This window comes from Pseudophryne corroboree, chromosome 10 (assembly GCF_028390025.1).
Source record: "Pseudophryne corroboree isolate aPseCor3 chromosome 10, aPseCor3.hap2, whole genome shotgun sequence".
In the NCBI taxonomy this organism is placed as follows: Eukaryota; Metazoa; Chordata; class Amphibia; order Anura; family Myobatrachidae; genus Pseudophryne; species Pseudophryne corroboree.
The window spans coordinates 354,595,085-354,616,032 of record NC_086453.1 but is presented as its reverse complement, the minus strand read 5'-3'; the positions used below and the strand labels follow the sequence as shown (position 1 = coordinate 354,616,032).

The 20,948-nt window shown below is 40.3% G+C and overlaps 1 protein-coding gene across 1 annotated transcript in view; it reads right to left on the bottom strand.

Moving 5' to 3' along the window:
* The window catches only part of LOC134965363 (nicotinamide N-methyltransferase-like), a 72,536-nt gene extending 52,141 nt beyond the window's left edge, over positions 1–20,395 (bottom strand). The window contains exons 1-2 of the mRNA XM_063941830.1: positions 20,245–20,395; positions 9,078–9,285 (exon numbers count right to left, since the gene is read on the bottom strand). Coding sequence (XP_063797900.1) covers positions 9,078–9,285; positions 20,245–20,395 — 359 coding nt within the window. The remainder of the gene's footprint in view (positions 1–9,077; positions 9,286–20,244) is intronic.
* Positions 20,396–20,948: the final 553 nt, after the last annotated feature.

Here is a 20,948-nt window from a genome sequence, read left to right as displayed (position 1 = left end):
AATAGATGCATTGTTTAGAGATGTGGCTTGCTCAGGGCATGTGTGAGAGAATAGGAGAGAGAAGCAAATCAAACAGGGAGGATAGGGATGAGGTGTCAATAGCCTCATTGTTACGCTTAGTGGCGGTAGCCTTAGGAGGGAGAGATGGGGAAGCAGAGATAAATGAGTTGAAAGAGATCAGGTGGTGGTCAGAGAGGAAAAAAGAGGAATTGGAGAAGTCAGAAATATCACAGCAATGAGTGAAAACCAGATCAAGTAAGCTCCCATTCACATGGGAGAGTTAGGTGGTTCACTTTGAGAGACCAAGTGAAGAGGTGGGGTTAAGGAGTTTAGAGGCAGGTTAGTTTGTGAGGTTATAGATAGGGATGTTGAAATCACCTAGGATAATGGAGGTAAGTATTTAAATTTGGAACTATTTAAAATGTGATTAAGGTCTACAGGTTAAAAGTAAGGCAAATGTTTTGCTGATGTAAGATGGAAATTTACACAGTGTTAGCAAACATCAAGTCAGTGTTCTTTCATTACCTATGCTACTCGGTGCAAAATAGTTTTTTCAGGTATTTGTAGGGTCCGATTGAAAATTGCATTACAGGTGGGTTTTTTTTGTTTTGTTTTTTATAGAAAGTGATTGTAAACTTTACTGAGTCAGTGAGTATTGGAGAATATTAGAAGCTCCTCTAGCTCCTCTTCCTGCCCTCCCACCTTCCCAAAATCTCCCCCACCAATGGAAAACCCACATTCCCTCCATGGAGATGATATAGCTCTCCAGGACATCCTGACATTCATGAAAACCCTACCCACTAAGCAGGACCTCCAAAATACCATGCGTAGAGAACTGTTGTCCATTAAACACAATATCTCTCAGCTTTTTGACCGGACAAGCACACTAGAATTAACACCAAGACTCTACCGACATGTTTATGAGATCCCTGAAAGATGTTATCACAGCCCAGTTGGACAAAATCAGGTCACTCCGATCACGGATGTTGGATTTGGATAACAGAGGTTGGCGAAACAATGTACAGGTTAGAGGTCTACCTGAGGATGTCTCCGAAACAGGCCTGGTGGATGCTCTTAAAAAAAATCTTCAATGAGGTTCTGGAAAAGGACCCATCCAATACCATAACATTTGTCAGAGCTCACCGTGCCCTTAGACCGAGAGTGCTTCTTACAGTGCGACCACGCAATGTCATATGTCACCTGCATTACTACTCCCAAAAGGTAGACATTATGAGTAAAGTACGGTGGCTTTGTGGAATAGACTTTAATGACAAGACGGTGACCATCTACCAGGATATATCCTGGCACACTCTCCAACAAATTAAAGCCCTTAAACCCATTACAGAAGAACTCAGGAAATGCCACCTGAAATATAAGTGGGGCTTCCCCTTTAACCTCCAAGTCTCCTCATCTGGGAAAATCCACACGCTATACACTCCCTCTGACCTCCCCTCATTCTGTTCTGGACTTGGTCTCCCAAACGTTAAGAATCCTAGTTGGGAATTTACTGCACCTGACCTGCATCTCCCACAATCCACTGAAAATGGAGCATCATGGCAAGTTGTACATAATTCCAGGAGGAAGATCTCTAAAACTCCCACTGCAGGTCAAGATTCTACCATTACCTGATCTCCTTTTTCCCGATTTACCTGACAGCAAAACTTCTCCATTCTGTTCACGAGGGAATTTAATTTTTCAAGTGTTACATATGGGTGAGACCCACTTTGAACTACTTTACAGTTGTTACCCCACCACAGTTCCCCTTCTTGAGTTTAAAGTTGCAGATTTAGACTTTCTTTGGTGATTATACTGCCGTAAAGTTTGAAGTTATTGACAGTTTATATTCTTTTAGCATTCTTAGTTCAAAATGTGCCTTTAGAGGTCACTCCCTCGCCCCCTTCCCGCATACGTCTATTGTGCCCTTTGGGTCTTCTGGTTTGTGAGTATACCAGTCCTCCCATGGCGGGTTTCCTTGGGTTATTGTTGTTCCTATTCTCTGTAACTTTTCTTTATTTCTCTCTTCCTTTATATTTTACTCTCCTTCTCTCTATTGACCTATCCGAGACTCCAGCTGCACTATGTTATCCAATTGAATGTCTGTTCCAGGTATGCTTAAAATTGCTTTGATAAATGCTAGAAGTCTTAATATACCTGAAAAGAGATCTAATCTGTTTATAACATTGTGGCCAGACAGTGTAGATATCGCTGTGGAACAAGAGACACATTTTAGAATCTCTGCCCACCGCCCATCCCTTACTAATGACAGATTTTCCCTCACATTTTACTCCAATAATCCAGATGGTAAATCCAAGTGAGTGGCAATACTCTTCTCTAAAACACTGCAGGTTACTGATATTTATGTTCAGAAACCGGTCCCAGGCAGAGTGTAGGTGACAAACGTTAAGATATTCACACAAACATACACACTTATAGTGCTATATGTCCCCAACCAAAACCAACCGTCCTTCTTTTGCTCCCATCTTTACCACCTGGAACCCCTTTTCGAATGTATAGTTGTCCTTGGAGGGGATTTAGATTGAACTATGGTCCACCCATAGACACTTCACCTACCACCCCTAAATTTTCTAAACAAAAACATAGACAAGTTAAAAGAGTGTTTCACAAACTCCAACTTGCTGACACTTGGTGGGTCATACACCCATCTGAACGAGACTTATCATTTTAATCTAATCTGCACCAGGTTTACTCCCACTTAGACTACCTGTTTTTAAGCCATAGACTTCTTTCTCTACTAGAGGATGCTTCTATTAGCGCCATTACTTGGTCAGGCCATGCTCCGGTATTTATGTCACTTTTGGCCCCTTCTAGGTCTCCTGGCCAATGGACCTGGCCTCTTAACAAATCCCTTCTTCATAATAAGTACTTTAAGGGTGAACTAGACAAAACGCTATCCAATTATTTTTCCATAAATGACACTGATGAGGTCTCGAATGTGACCTTCTGGGAAGCACACAATTGTGTTATACGGAGCAAACTGATTCAATTCGGCTCATTAATGAAATGGGTAAAACTGGCCCGTACTACCACACTGTTGCAAAAAAAATTATTATTTAGAGAACCTCCCCAAGTCCCTATCAGAATTTATAGAGTTGACTGAGGCCCGCATACAACTAAAGAAAATCCTTAACAACAATATCCAACTTTAATTACATAAATGCAGCAATAAATACTATCAATGGGGCAACAAGCCAGGCCGACTGCTATTGCAAGCACTTAGATCGCAAAAAGCGACTTCCTTTATTTCCGCTATGAAAAATAGTAAAGGCTCCCTTCGCTTTAAAATGCCTGAGATAGCAGCTTCTTTTAAACGTTATTACTATACCCTATATAATTTGGATGACCCCTCTTCAGCCAACGATTCTCTTTCTAAAATGTTGAGATCCAGAACATACCTGGAAAAAGTAGCATACCCTAAATTGTCCCCTTCGGAACAACATTTCCTAGAAAAACCTTTCAGTTTACAGGACGTTGAACATGCTATAACCTCAATGCCTTTGGGTAAAAGTCTGGCTCAGACAGTTTCACAGCGGTTTACTATAAAATGTTTAAAGACGCCCTAGCCCCCAAACTATTACAAGCCTTTAATTTAATTTCATCAGATACCCACTTCTCCAACCAGTATCTAGAGGCTCAAATTACTTTGATTCCTAAACAGGGAAAAGACCCCTCAGTGTGCTCCAGCTATCGACCTATATCCCTGCTGAATGTCAATATTAATCTATTTGCAAAGCTGATGGTTCTCAGACTGAATTAGTTTCTTCTGTCCCTTATCCATAACGACCAAGTGGGCTTTGTCCCAGGCCGTGAAGCAAAAAATAATACCCCCAAGATCCATAACTTGATACATCCACTTCTAGAAATCAGATTCCCATTATATTATTGTCCACAGACGCCGAGAAGGCTTTTGACATGGTTGGTTGGGACTTCATGAGGGCGGTTCTGGAGCACATTGGACTGGGTCCTCAGGCACTGCATAGGGAGTTATCTCTCTACAAACAGCCAACAGTTCAAGTTTGGGTTAATGGTGCTCTGTCCAACCCTTTCCCCATAAGCAATGGAACAAGACAGGGATGCCCTCTATCTCCCCTAATATTTGTTCTCTGCTTAGAGGTTTGGCCAGGGCTATAAGGGCAAATGATCAAATATTGGGCTTGCAAGTTGAGGGCAAAAACAATAATTTAGCACTATTCTCAGATGACCTATTGACAGTCATTACACAACCCACTCACTCGCTTCCACCTCTTATGAGTGAATTGGATATTTTTAGTACACTTTCTAACTTTAAAATAATTACGTCAAAAACATATGCTCTTTATATTTCAACCCCTTCCTCTACACTAACTGACTTAAAAACGAATTTCACGTTTATCTGGAAAAACTCCCACATAACATATATAGGAGTTCAACTTCCAAATGACTTATCACGCCTGTGGTCCTTTAATTCCCATCCATTGATCGAATCAGTTCAACATGATTACAGTAGATGGCATCACAAAAGTCTATCCTGGTTAGGCAGAGTAAATGTTGTGAAGATGAACACCTTACCCAAACTGTTTTATCTCCTCCAAACGCTACCGATTTGAATCCCAGACTCCTGGTTTCTGTCACTACAATCTGTGATCCAAAAATTCATATGGATCCATATGAGACCTAGAATTAGTAGATCCATCATGTCATGCACACCACGAAATGGCGAATTCCATCTCCCAGATATAAAAAATTACTACTATGCAATCCTGTTAAATAGGATCTTGGACTGGACTAGAAACCAGGACGTCAAACAATGGGTAGATTTAGAGGGCATATTTACTCACCAATCCATTTCCCATACACTCTTTCTGGAAGGGGATACGACGATCATTGTGTGTTTCCTCAGACATTGGCCCCCTAACTTCCTTTTTATGCAACCCCAATTTTTTCCCTGGACTTATCCTACCCTACTATCATAACTGGGCTCTAGAAGGACTTTTTAGAGAGAGACAGTTGGCACAGCCATCTGGTGTTAAACAATTTTCAGATATACGAATAAAATTGGATATTGCACAAGTCGACTTTTAGAAGTATTTACAAATTCGGCACTTTCTATATACAGGTAATAGATTTCGACAAGCATCTAGAGAACTAACCCTATTTGAAGGACTATGTGTTGCACCAATAGCCCCCAGACATACAATATCCACCTTATATAAATTGATAAAAGCTCCTGACTCCCAAACTCTCCCCCCTTTCACACAAAATTGGGAAAAATATCTGAATATCTCACTCTCTGAGAAGTAATGGAAATCCATATTTCTCAAAGCACACAGAAGCTCCATCTGCATACAAGTAAAATAAATACAATACAAAATATTAAAGATATGGTATAGGCACCCTTCTCTTTTACATGCTATTTCTCCTTCCATCTCACCCAACTGTTAAAAATTCCATGGTGATAAGGGTTCATTACTACATATTGGGTGGACCTGCCCCATAATCAAAGATTACTGGATAGATGTAATATCTATCTCTCAAGATATCCTTCATACCTCTGTCCCCCCTGACCTGGTTTTCTGGTTATTATATCACTCTCCTATGACTATGTTTACCTATAAGACATCCACCAATTCCGATACTCGGAAAAATTGGTTTTCCAGTGTAGACTATTATATGAACATGGAGGATATTCCTTTGAGCTCCAAGGACAAATTGACCAAGTTTACGGCCATATGGTTACCTTGACTAGAATACAAACCTACAGAGACTTATAAGAACTATATTTTCTCAGTGAAATGATAAGGTCAAATAAACTTTATTGACACACCCACTTAGATACTGTTATGCTCTCTCGGATCCAGGTCACTATTTTTCTTTATTTTCTCTTTTCTCTGTTTCCTTTTTCTCTTGATCTTTTATTAATACAGTTATTGTTGAGAGATTGAACATTTTTAGCTGGCTCAATAAACACTACTGTAAAATATTATATCAATCTGTTCAATTATATTTTTCATAATTTTTATTGGAATACTGCTGTATAATCTTCAATAAACACAGATTATACAAATAAATTAATACTTTGGGGCCATCAGTTAGTGGCACACCCCTGTACATTAGAGAGGTGCTGATTGGTTCTTAAGAAATCCAAAGCCACATAAATTTTGCTGATCCAAACCAAATCCTAGTCTGATGCTCCAGAGGTTCGGAATTTGGATTTTACATCCAAATTTCAGGTGTTGGATTGCAAAAATTAGATGATTTTAGCTATTTTTATACATTTTCAAGAAATTCAAAACCTAACAATCAGATATTTGATGGGATGTAATGCAGTCCGAGATTTCGGCTGAGCATAACCACGACCCCTCTCCTACTCCTTTATTCTTGTGGAAAATAAAAGTTGAGGCCTAACTGGTCATTGGTCAGTAATATCTGTAAGGGAAGGTCTTAACTGGAATAAATTATCCAGAAGAATGTTATAAAAAGTAGGGCGATGCATCAAATTTAAAAGAAAGGTTGGCTGAATCTTGACAATTCACCGCCATGAGAGATAACATCTAAGTAACACTGACTCAGAAATAGCCCAATAGTCAATGTCCTTCAGTATGTCTTCTACTCATGCCAAATCAATGTGCAGAGTAGACAGAAAAGGACCATACCACGGTTTCTGATTAGAGTTCTGTGATTGCTTTGCTGATTATACACTGGAATGTCATTTTTATTTACTGTGTAGAACACTGTTTTTTATTGTTATGGGACATGATGGATTTACTCTGTGTCTGGATTGGAGGAGAGCTAAGAGTCTCACTTGCTTAAAATCAGTCTTTCTTTCTTAAGCATTGAGAGGAATCAAAAAAGGGAATGTGGAGGAAAGTGCATAGGAAAGAAGTTGAGCCAGGGCAGAATAATGTTAGTACAGATTGCAAGACAGCACAACTATTAGTTAGATATGAAGCATTATCATTGGGAAGGTATTACAATTGTTTATATTATCTGAAACATTAGAACTAGACTGAAGTCAGGTACATTTAATCATTTATGATGTTTCTTCTATTAAATGATTTAACTGTTCAAAAGCAGAAAACAGGAAAGGGTATCAGGAGTAACCATAGATCAAAACAACTAATTTAGAAATATTGATATAGTCTACAGTTTTGACAAGACTGAGAATTATCATGCTTCAAGGATGTTGAAGGTCCATACTGTGAAGTCAGAAGATGTGGGTCTGGGATGGAAGTGGAATGCTTTTCCAGTACTTTGAAGCCATAAATTATGCCTGAGACCCATATAATGTACATGATGCACTACTGACTCAGGCCATGGGAGGACTTATTATACATGCACAGTGGAATCTCTGGTGGCTCTTAAGGCTTAGAGGTTGTAACAGAGATTTACTGCACATGAAGAGGCAGTTATGGGATTTTCTCTTACCACAGAGCCTGAGGACCCTTGAGAATAATTTTCTTGTTGCTACATGCTTTATACACATTCTTTAGGCCACCAGTCAGAACGTATATTTGATATTATTAAATATAAAAATAAATAGAGAAACAGACATTTAGTTTATGTTCTGTGCAGATTATATTCTCATATACTGATCCCACTAATGCAGAATACTGCATTCCACCTATAACAGTAGATTTAATAAAATGTTCATACATTGACCAAAAGAGATAAATAATGGTAAGTCAACAGAATGGTTTCCCATGCTGCAGCCATAGGGGGTCATACTGACCTGATCGCACGCTAGGATTTTTCACTGCGCTGCGATCAGGTCAGAACTGCGCATGTGTATGCACGGTAATGTGCGGGTGCATCGTATGGGTACAAAGCGGATCATTGCTGAGTGATGGATTTTATGAAGAATCCATTCGCACAGCCGATTGCAAGGAGATTGACAGGAAGAGGACATTTGTGGGTGTCAACTGACCATTTTCTGGGTGTGATTGGAAAAATGCAGGCATGTGGAAGCGTTTGCAGGGCGGGTGTCTGATGTGAATTCCGGCCCAGGACAGGCTGAAGTCATCGCAAGGGCTGAGTAAGTTCAGAGCTACTCAGAAACGGCACAAAATGTTTTTGTACAGTTTTGCAGCACTTGCGAACACACACTTGCAAGGCTAAACTTATATAGGCAGTGACTATCTGTTCACAGCGCTGCCAAAAATATCTAGCGAGCGATCAACTCGGAATGACCCCCATACTCACTTCCAGTTGGTTATGTGCTACAAGGCTTCTTTTGATAAATTCATGGCTGTACTCTGCGAGGAGCAAGTTCATGTCCCTTATTAAGGATTATCATTTCTACCTATAGCTTTCCTTCAGGAGATAAGAGAGAAGAATCCATGTGTATTTAGATGATGTATTAAATTGAAAACCAGGCATTTGTGCAAGTTATTTATCTCAATAAAAGAATCAAGCAGAAACAGTTATGGGGCTAATTCAGATTGGATTGAAAATTGTGACCCTTCCAGAATTTTTCCGATTGCCCCATAGGCGCATGTGTAGCGCCCATCCTACACTTTCTGCGGGGGAGCTGCAGAAAATGTGATCTCCTCTGCCTGTCAATCAGGCATTTGGTGGTCGCGGGGCTGGGGGACAGGCAACGCTCCATTTCTAGGGAGTGGAAAGAATGTTGTGGGGGTGGTGCAGCGTGAACTTGGGTAGTAGGTGGCCAAATGGGGGCGAGTGAGGGGAGAGATCACGGCAGCTGCATGATGTCACATGAAGCTGCCACAATCATGAACATGGCAGCGAGGCAATCGCAATTTGTGCTTCATCAAGGGGGAAGAGGCACCAGTCAGCATGCTAGGCGGCCCCCTAGGATGCTAGAAAAAGGATAGCAAATTCTACTAATTAGCAGAATTTGCTATCCTTACTGAATTAGGGCATATATTAGGTAAATCTGCTGAACTACTTGTACCAGAAGACCGGTGTGTACTGTACAACAGAAAAAATATATCAGCCCAGACTAAATGACACCAAGTAAGAACTCAATGTTTTAATTTTGGCATGTGGAGCATTTGGAACAGTTTACTGTGAACTGACACTGGGATTACTCATGACAGATGTTTTGGAAGATACGTTACCTGTTTCCTTCTAGGCTTTTAATATATGCCATTATGTGAGACCAATCAAACGCTCCGGTACGTGTGTTAATCCATTTGTTCAGCTCCATAATACATTGCTCCAAGCACTTCAGCACAAGGATCTGTTTGAAATATCCACTGGCTGTATAGAGATGATGGATGAGGGATCCAACACTGATGTCAATCAGAATATCTCCCTTAATGTGACCTGCAGGGAAAGATCACAGTGATTACAGAATATAATATGTTATGTAGCATCTAATCTATTTATCATTCTGTAATGTCCTGTTACAGGTAAGCAACTGCCTCACCACACACCATTTTCTCCTTCAGTTTACTGTATGAGGAATGTACTGTAAGTACTTATTTGAGCAGAATTTCCAGTATCTGGGGCCACCTATCCTGCCTACAGTAAATACACAGACATTTGTAGACATCATAATTGTCCATAATGTTCCATAATGTAAACCCTTAGAAAACATGCACACATAGAGCCTAATTCACTAAGGATTGCAATTTCAAAGCTGTTTGCAGCAAATTTGCGACTGCTATCCTTAACAATGCAAAAGAAGGAGGAGGTGCATACTATCTCCTTCCTACATTTGCAATGCAATCAAATATGGGATGAACATCACAACCATCGATTGCGATGTTTATCTGAGACGACAGGCTGAGTCATCCTCGGCCTACTCAGACTGTCCGTCATAGGGTGGCTTGTGAGACCAAGGAAATTTAATTTCGCAATGTAGTCCTTGGCCTCACCACTCCCAGAAAATGAGGGCAATACTCCCCCGTTACTGGCAACGTCGGATGTCCCACCCCCCTTCATCCCTCTGTACTCATCTGCCTGTCGATCATGCCGAGGCATTCGCATCCCTACTTTGTGATCTCAGGACCCGTTCAGCACATGTGTAAAATGTGCAGGAGCCCACCATAATGCAGTCCGCTTCCACCTAGCAGTCATCAGCAACTTCCTGAGTAATTACTGACTGAGGAAGCCACTGATGACTGCTAAGAAGTGGAGAAACACGTTTTACTGAGCAAGGATTATATTAATTATCTCTCTCCCTCCAAGTAAGCTGGGTTACCCGAAGGAAGGACAGAAAAATACTATAGGCTGTCAAAACAAACAGCAACGAACATCCAGACTTTGGGATAATGGAACAGTGACCCCAAAAGTAGAGAAAGAGAGTGAAGAAGTCTGGTAATTTTGCCACAAGTTTTTTAAAGGCAATAATATATTTTTCTCATGGCCATTTTATGAGACTGCTGATGCTTTGGTCTTAACAAGCTTTGCTCTTTGCAACTAACAAACAGAAACTTTCTACTGTATGCCTTTCTAGAGAAACCAGATGCTAAGTGGGACTTTTGATGCAACATGTGTCTATGTGTAAAACCAGAGGCCTGAAAGTGTTTGTGCTGACAGACTATAATTAATCATACCTGACTACCTGTCCCTCTCCATGAGGGAGAAAATAATCTGTTACTGGACTTTCCTGGTAATGTATGATTGCCATCACCTGTGGTGAAACACCTTTCTTATCAATTAACTAGCTCACCACAGTTGATGGCAATCATACATTACCAGGAAAGTCCAGGAACAGAGCATTTTCTCCCTCATGGAGAGGGTCAGGTAGGCAAGTATGTAATTAATACAGCTGAAAATCTTGTGCTGCATATACTCTGCTTTTAAGCTTTAACAACATAAAGTAGGGTGACCATATTATCCCTTTTACATGGGATGCTCGTGGATTACACAGGCTCTGGGGCTGGCTGACTTCAAGACTATATTTCGGTTGGTTTTAATCAGCCACAGAACCTGTGTAATCTATCAGCGTACCAGGTAAAAGGGATAGTATAGTTACTCTACAACATATGCTTTCCGCCTTTTCAATTTTTAACATTATACATTTGAAAAGCATATAAAATTAGAGTGATATTGACTTCCGCTTCCGGTCACATGCAGAAAGCAGCTTAACTCCGCTGTCAAACGCCTCCAACACCTCTCTCCCTGCCTCACAAGTCTGTAGAGAGCCCAGATGGAGAAGTTTCTGGCTTATCCGCCCGCCACCAAGCCGCTGCAGCCCCATCAGGAGAAGCACCGCGCTGATCCCATCATGGCGCCGGACACAGACACTGCGCCCAGCGTCCCTGCACAAAAAAAAGCTGCTGCCGCAGCAAAAGAGGATCCTGACTCACCTCAGGTACGGTGCTCCCCTGACTCCCCTGTTACATACAGGGATATTGTAGAAGCAATTAAAAACACTATGACCCCATTACTGACACAGGCAGTGTCAGAATTTACCCAGCAGCTACAGCATCTACAGGGACGGGTCTCTGATACAGAAAATCACACTGGCACAATCTCTCATGATTTATCTGAAGCTCAGTGCCATATTTTAAGGCTCCAAAAAGAAAATCACCAGCTTTGGAATAAAGTTGATGATATTGAGAACAGAACAAGAAGATGCAATATTAGAATAGTTGGAGTCCCAGAATCAGTAAAAGGTCCTTTATAACCATCACCCTCCCAAAACTCCTGAAGATAGAAGCAGAATGCAAAGACCTAGTGATCGAAAGGGCCCATAGAGTAGGCCCCCCCACCTAAACCACATGACAAAAGGCCTCGGGTTATTATATTTAAATGCCTAAACTATTTACACAAGCTTGCTATCTGGAAGCATCCAGACAGATTCAGGATCTGACATGGGAGGGCAAACGTCTTCGTCTCTTTCAAGACTGTTCAGTCGAGCTCTCCAGGGCGAGAAAAGCCTTTTCACCAATCTGCTCATCCCTCGTCTCAGAGAGAAGAAGGTTTTCACTTATGTACCCAGCGCGCTTACGCATCTTCGTTGGCGATAAACATTATGACTTTAACTCCCCAGATGATGCTCAAGCCTTTCTGAGAGAAGAGAGCCGCCGATGCCTGAAGATATCTCGGACCCACCTACTTCACAAAAATAGACATTGCTCTATTACCCATGTTCAGCTATGCCTTGTTATTGCTATGTTTTAAACAAGTTATTATATTTAAAATTATTTACGTTGTTCTACACATCCTCACTAGGCAGATTACCCTCTCTGTAGTATAACCACAAGGTCTTCTGAATATCTAGGTCACACACACTCCCCCCCAACCTCCCTCCCCTCTCCCCCCTTCTATCCTAAACTAAATAACTTCTACTACTACTAGCTTCACAGAATACACTGTATCTCTCACTCCCCTCTTTATCTTTATTCTTTCTTCTATTACTGATGTTTAAATATTCTCATACTCAATTGACTTCTATAATATGCTCAAAGAGGTCCCCTTAACTATTGTTCAGGGTGCTAGAATGCCTGTCATGTTCCGATATGTTTCATTTTGTTTATTCAAGCACTTTAATAAGTGCTGCCTGGTTCTTTATATGTTTTCACATGCTGCGGAAGCGATATGCCACAAGGCATACAGAATCACTATATCTCATGAGGTCCATACCCATGAAAAAATGTATTTTCTTTTGTTGCTTCGTTGTCTTGTCTACCCCCCCCTTCTTGTCTTCCCTTCTTGTGTGTCCCCTATACATCCAAGTCTCCCAGCAAGATTACTAAAATATATACTGTGCAGCTGAAGTACTCTATCAACGACTTCACATGACTTCACTAAAGATTGGCTCGATCAATGTGGGAGGCTTCAACTCTCCAGCAAAACAACGTAAGGTATTGGTTTATCTAAATAGACAGAAATTAGATATAGTATTTATTCAAGAATCTCACCTCACAGCAAAGGAAACAGCCAAATTACAGATGCTCAATTGGCGACTGCTAGCCTCCTCTCCCTTTAATTCTAAATCTAGAGGAGTTGTTGTACTGATTTCTGCAAACTATCCCATTAGAAGTTTTATCCACTGAGATCGATCCAGAGGGCAGGTTTGTCATAGTCTCGGTTAAAATATACTCCACCACTTACACTTTATGTTCCCTATACGCTCCTAATTCCAAACCCAAACCTTTCCTTCACACTTTAATTCAGAAGTTATTACCTTATGCCTCCTCTAATATAGTTTTAGGAGGTAATTTTAATTTAATATCTCATCCCTATCTAGACAAATCCCAACATAAGAAATCACTCCAACCTTTGCCTAAATTAGGTATACCCTACTTTCTATCTATGCTTCAGCTGGTTGATGTATGGAGAGCTCTTAACCCTACCGAACGTGAATACACCTGTTTATACTCCGCACACAATACCCTATCCCATATAGACTATATCACTATATCTGATACCCTCTTTACCCATGTCACAGACTCTGGTATTGAGCCAATAATAGTGTCAGACCATGCTTTGGTATGGCTTACATTAAAAACCCAAAATGAAATGTCCACTCACAGAACTTGGAGGTTTCCAGCACAACTGAATAATTCTCCTAAATTTAATGCATACTTAGACAAAGCTTGGAAAGATTACCATGAACTCAACAAACACCTTCTTGCCTCAGATCCGTCGCTTTATTGGATATCTGCAAAAGCAGTCCTTAGAGGTTCCATCATGTCTTACGAATCTCAGGTAAAGAAACGAAATTCAGATTCTTATATATCTCTCCAACAAACACTTTCTAATGCCTACTCTGCATTTAACTTAAACCCCTCCAACTCCAATAAATCCATGTACTTGGCAGCTAAAGTTACGTTTGATGAATTATTACAATCGCTATTAGATAAGTATCAATTCTCATCTAATTTTCGTTTTCATAGATACAGAAATAAGAACAGCAAACTTATAACTAATATTCTAAATGGGACCAGGCCCCCAATGAGAGTACACCCATTACTCCTTCCTGATGGAACACACACTTCCTCAAATAAACAGATAACCCAAATAATGAGAGAGTTTTTCGCTGATATATATGCTTCTAACCAGCCCACCTTTTCCTCTAATCCTCCTGACATGTCCCCTGATACACCTACCCCTACCTCCTCCCCTTCCTCAGATATTTTTAAATCCATGTTGCATGAACTACCATACCCTCAAGTTCCTCAAGACCTAATCCTATCACTAACTCAGCCAATTACAGTCGAAGAAGTTAGAAAGACTATCAAGTCCTTAAAGCCAGCTAAAACGCCTGGCCCGGATAGATTGTGCGGGGATTTTTATAAACTATTTATCGAACGTCTTACCCCAATATTAACATCTTTTTACAACAATATTCTATCTAATGGTTCACTTCCTTTATATTTCAATTCAGCAATAATTAAATTGCTACCAAAGCCGGGAAAAGACCCCGCTCTCCCAGGATCATATAGACCCATCTCATTATTAAATTGTGATTACAAACTTCTCACAAAAATTCTAGCAACTAGGATAAATCCACTCCTTCCCACAGTGGTCCATCCGGATCAGATAGGATTCATTAAAGGCAGGCATTCAGTTACGAACATTCACAAAGTACTGGCTACAGTCCAGGCTGAATGGAAGGGAACAGATGAGTCCGATGGAAAAATCATCCTTTCCATAGACGCCGAGAAGGCTTTTGATCTAGTACATTGGTCGCATCTGTTCCTTACACTAGAACGCTTTGGATTTCATCCCACCTTCATAGCTTTCCTTAAGACAATTTATTCTTTACCATCTTCCCAAATAGCCTGTAATGGGTTCCTTTCCTCCCCATTCCCCACAAAGAAAGGAACTTGGCAGGGATGTCCCCTTTCACCCCTACTATTCGCCCTGGCAATCGAACCCCTTGCAATCGCCCTCCGCATAACAACACAATTTTCGGGTATACGTATTTCTTCCTCAGAGTTAAAAGTCTCGTTATTTGCAGACGACATGATCCTCTTTATCTCCAATCTGATAAAATCCCTCAGTAATACTAGACATCATTGCCTCTTTCAGTCCCATCTCAGGATATAAAATAAATTTATCTAAGTCAGTAATCCTACCCATCCACCCTATACCTCCCACATTTAGATCCCATCCTGCCTTGTCCCAATTTCAGATTCAACCCTCACAAGTCACATATCTAGGAGTCCAAATTACTAATAACCCTTCGACACTTTACTCAGCAAACTTTACTCCTCTTCTCTCAAAAATCTTCACTCAATTAGAGTCTTGGTCTAAACTTCCGTTATCTTTATTTGGTAGAGCAGCAGTCATAAATAGCATTATCTTTCCAAAAATATATTATTTCTTACAAATGTTGCCATGTCTTCTTACTAAACATGATATGTGCATTCTGGAAAAAGCTATCTCCTCCTTCCTATGGAATGGTAAGAGATCGAGATTAGCCCTAAAAAAACTCTATAAATCAAAAACTTCTGGTGGCCTAAATCTCCCAAATTTTTATCTATATGCTTCCACCACCCATTTCCGCTATATTGCTGATTGGCTCATGGAAACATCCAACCACACAGATAAAACTATAGAACAACATATCTTCCACCCATTCTCTCCCGGAGCGCTTCTCCATGCACCAACCAGTCTCATACCTAAGCACATTTTGCATCATATTTTATTCCGAGATACCTATAATATCTGGATTAAAATAAATAAAACCCTTAAATCCTCTTGTACCAGATCCTCATTCATTCCACTCTGGGGTAACCCTAACTTTGCACCTTCCATTTCAAACAATACGTTTCACCAATGGTCTGAGAAAGGCCTTAACCTAACAACAAAATTATTTGACCCAGGAGGTTTCATTCTATCCTTCTCCTCCCTCAAAGACTCCTATAATCTTACTAACTCCCATTTTTGTTTATTTCTACAAGCTCGACACTTTGCCCAATCTTTAAAACCAAACAACACAAGGCACACTCTAACCCACCCTCTGGACACATTTCTTAACTCACTCTCCAAGAAAACCTTTAAATCCAAATCATTATTCTTATTCTTACTACACCCCAAAAAGATAACTATCATGACGCATTAACTCGTACCTGGAGTGCTGATATTCCTTCAATTTCAGGAAATGATCTATTTAACACTCAGACCCCTAAGATAATGAGCATCCTACAGTCAGTATACTGTATCTACAAAAAGTTCACTTCAAATCAATACACAGAATATATATCGCTCCTGCCCAAAGAAAGCATATATCAAATTTAGAATCTGGCATATGCCCTAAATGCTCTATGACTAATGCAAAAAAATTTCACTCCTTCTGGGCCTGTGCAAAAATATTGAAATTCTGGCGTAAAGTTCTAGCTCTACTTAACTCTTCTATTCAAGTGAAACTAAAGCTGAACCCCCTAGCTTGTCTATGTCTAAATTTTGAGAGTTGGAGGCTTCCCACAAAAGATCGCAATCTCACCCCTTTTCTTATTATCACTTTAACTATGGCAAAGAAACTCATTCGTATACACTGGATTGAGAAATCGTCTCCTTCCATCCAAGAACTGAAGCACAAACTCTTACAACTGATCTATTTTGACAAGAGAGCCCTCTCTCTCAATCCCAATGGTCAAGTCAATACATTTACACAAAAATGGGGAAGATACATCTCCTCCCTTGATGATGAGACTAAAAAAGATATTTGGTACAATCTTGCTGTTACTCCCGACAACCCACAACTATAATCTCACTCACTCTTTTGATTGCTGTGCACATATATGCTTGGCAAAGTGCCATGGCCTTCTTTTCCTATCCCTTCTCCCCTCCCATACCCCTTCAATGTCTCCGTCTTTTTTTTTTTTTTCCTTTTTGGTTTTCTTTTCCTTTATTTCTGTTTATGACATTTAATGCTCGCAATTATTCATGTTACTCCAGTAATATAGAACTCAAACAGATATGATTACTATGGCATTGTACAAATACCTATATATTTGTTTAAAATGTTTACTTCTTGTATAACTCTATGAATGTTCACTTTGCCACGTCATTATACATCAGTCCACATGGACAATGGTGTTTATAGCTCTCTCTTGCAGTATTATACCATACTTATAAATGTTAAAATTAATAAAAATCTTTAACCAAAATTAAAGTGATATTGCAGGATATTTGCATGTGTATTACTATGGACTAGAAATTAAAATATAAGATTTATAGTTTCCAATACTCTTGACACATAGAAGAAATCTGATCTGTTAAGATACCCATGCAAATAGCCCTGTTTACAGTATGTGTCATGAGAGAAGAATTTGTGATATAATGTATGTATATCTTAGCATGTATGGTGGTCTTTATTGGTATATTAAGAGCTATATATCTATATACACATTGGAAGCATATAAATATATTAAATATATATATATTTTTTTAGATGAATAACTGCTTTCAAATAACTTTTTTCTTTTTGGTTAATTCAATGGAGATGAGTAACTCCCTCAACTGTGAGCAACAGGTACTCAGTTTTTATGAATATTTGATCAGTGCCAGGTATATAATAATCTGGTCTCTTTTTATTTGTAAAGCTGCAGTCTGGTTCGAACTGTGTGAATCACAGGGCTTATAGATGCACATAACCAAAGCACACTAGGGTAAAGTGCACCAAACAGTACAAACAATAAATACAGTATATTGTTTGTTTTCTTTTCTTTTTAAACTTGCAGCTCTGTTCAAACTGTATGGATCACAGGGTTTAAAGATGCATGTGAACTAAGCGCACTTGAGTAATGTGAACCAAACAGTAAAAGCAATAGTTATATCATTTTTTTTCTATTTTTAAATTTGCATCTCATTTCAAACTGCATGAATCACAGGGCTTATAGATGCACAAGAACAAAGTGCACTTGAGGAAAGCAAACCAACCAATCAGTACAAAAACAATTAAAATATATTTTATATTTTAAAACTTGTAGCTCAGTTTAAACTGCACAGATCACAGGGCTAAAGAAAAGCACAGAAAACACAGCACAACACAAACCAGCATGTAGCCTGTCCTTACATACAGTCACTATACTGCACAGACACAATTAGTCTGGAGTCTCTGTATGGACACAGCAGAGTATAGCACAGTGTGTCCCTATATACAGTCACTATACTGCACAGACACAATTAGTCTGGAGTCTGTATGGACACAGCAGAGTATAGCACAGTGTGCCCCTATATACAGTCACTATACTGCACAGCCACAATTAGTCTGTGGTCTGTATGGACACAGCAGAGTATAGCACAGTGTGCCCCTATATACAGTCACTATACTGCACAGCCACAATTAGTCTGGAGTCTGTATGGACACAGCAGGGTATAGCACAGTGTGCCCCTATATACAGTCACTATACTGCACAGCCACAATTAGTCTGGAGTCTCTGGATAGACACAGCAGAGTATAGCACAGAGTGCCCCTGTATACAGTCACTATACTGCACAGCCACAATTAGTCTGGAGTCTGTATGGACACAGCAGAGTATAGCACAGTGTGCCCCTATATACAGTCACTGTACTGCACAGCCACAATTACTCTGGAGTCTCTGGATGGACACAGCAGAGAATAGCACAGTGTGCCCCTATATGCAGTCACTATACTGCACAGCCACAATTAGTCTGGAGTATCTGGATGGACACAGCAGAGTATAGTGCAGTGTGCCCCTATATACAGTCACTATACTGCACAGCCACAATTAGTCTGGAGTCTCTGGATGGCCACAGCAGAGTATAGCACAGTGTGCCCCTATATACATTCACTATACCGCACAGCCACAATTAGTCTGGATTCTCTGGATGGACACAGCAGAGTATAGTGCAGTGTGCCCCTATATACAGTCACTATACTGCACAGCCACAATTAGTCTGGAGTCTGTATGGACACAGCAGAGTATAGCACAGTGTGCCCCTATATACAGTCACTGTACTGCACAGCCACAATTACTCTGGAGTCTCTGGATGGACACAGCAGAGAATAGCACAGTGTGCCCCTATATGCAGTCACTATACTGCACAGCCACAATTAGTCTGGAGTCTCTGGATGGACACAGCAGAGTATAGTGCAGTGTGCCCCTATATACAGTCACTATACTGCACAGCCACAATTAGTCTGGAGTCTCTGGATGAACACAGCAGAGTATAGCGTAGTGTGCCCCTATATACAGTCACTATACTGCACAGACACAATTAGTCTGGAGTCTCTGGATGGACACAGCAGAGTATAGTGCAGTGTGCCCCTATATACAGTCACTATACTGCACAGCCACAATTAGTCTGGAGTCTCTGGATGGCCACAGCAGAGTATAGCACAGTGTGCCCCTATATACATTCACTATACCGCACAGCCACAATTAGTCTGGATTCTCTGGATGGACACAGCAGAGTATAGTGCAGTGTGCCCCTGTATACATTCACTATACCGCACAGCCACAATTAGTCTGGAGTCTCTGGATGGACACAGCAGAGTATAGTGCAGTGTGCCCCTATATACAGTCACTATACTGCACAGCCACAATTAGTCTCTGGTATTATTGGCTGGTATGTTTTCCCTCTCCATGTTATCACTCTCCAAGCAATAATGCATCAAGCCCTGACTATATTGACGGATTGAGTTATTAATACAATTTCAAACTTCAAAATGTTCTGCAATTAAAACTAACTAATAACTTTTATATACAGATATGTGCCAATATCCAGTGGCTTCACAAGGGGGACACGGGGGTGCATCCCGCACCCATGTGTCACCTGTTGAGGGGTGACACCAAAGTGCAGGCTCCTGCTCAGTGACAGGAGCCGGGTGCTACACTGTAATATTACGTGCAGCAACTTGGCACCTATCATCATGCAGAAGCAGTCACTGAATAAATGCCAGTCTCCAGGGCCAGGCTACATCTCCCGTACACCTGGAGTGACAAAAACAGGGGTTGGGATGCTTAGCCACACCCTTGTCCCATGAAGCCACACACTATGTCTTAAATCCATGCCCATCCCATGAAGCTATGCCCCTTTTGCGACTGGCCGCACTGGGTGTTTTAGAGGTGAGTGACGCCTTTGCCAGTATCCATGAAGAGGTTCTCAAATGCTTCTAAAAATACAAATATATAATCTTAGTTCCATCATAAAGTATCATTATTATTATTATTATTATTATTATTATTATTATTTATGTATATAGTCTATTTTAGAGTATTTTATGCATCACCGTACAGAGAATATATTTGTTATTTGCAGTGTATAAGTCCCTATCCCATTGGAGAAAAGATTCTAACACAACTGCCCACATGCATGCACCTACCCTTAGGGTAGCTTTGTTGCTGTACCTACCCTCACTGAAAGCACGGTGTAAACATTCCATTGGAAATTTCAATGAATCTTCTCCAAAGACCAAGTCTGGTTTATTAGAAAAATATGTTTCCAGATGTTCTCTAGAATCAAAGCCGTGTACAGGATAGAATTTATGTGAGCTGGAATCCATCTTGTATTACTGTGTCACAGACTGGCTGACTCTCACGTCTTCCCTCTTACTATATATGTGACTGGCCCAGGATATCTGTGTACAGTATACTCACCAGGACCCAGTTATTTATATACATCAGTAACCAGGATATCAGTGTTATCACATGATGGGGTATCAGCCTCAGGAGCTTTCATGGGAATGCAGGTGACAGTGTAATCATCTCCAAAAAGAATAAATTATCATAATATTAATTTTTTAATTACATATTTAAATATTACACAATATTTCACTGATTTAATTAAAAGTAATTAAATATTATAATTAAAAATGTAATTGTTTAAAAAATATTTCTGGTGCAAACACATATACAAATATTGGCCCTGATTCAGATGCAGACGCAATGCCAATATTAACACAGTGGAGTGATTATTAGTGCACCAAGGTACTTTTGCATGGACGCTCACAGTGAGGACTCAATCTCAAATGACTGACAGCAGGAGGGTGTTTTGCGGGAGGCAGTGCAATTCCAGTGGTGGACGAGTCATGTGACTTCATTGGGCTCCCGCCATAG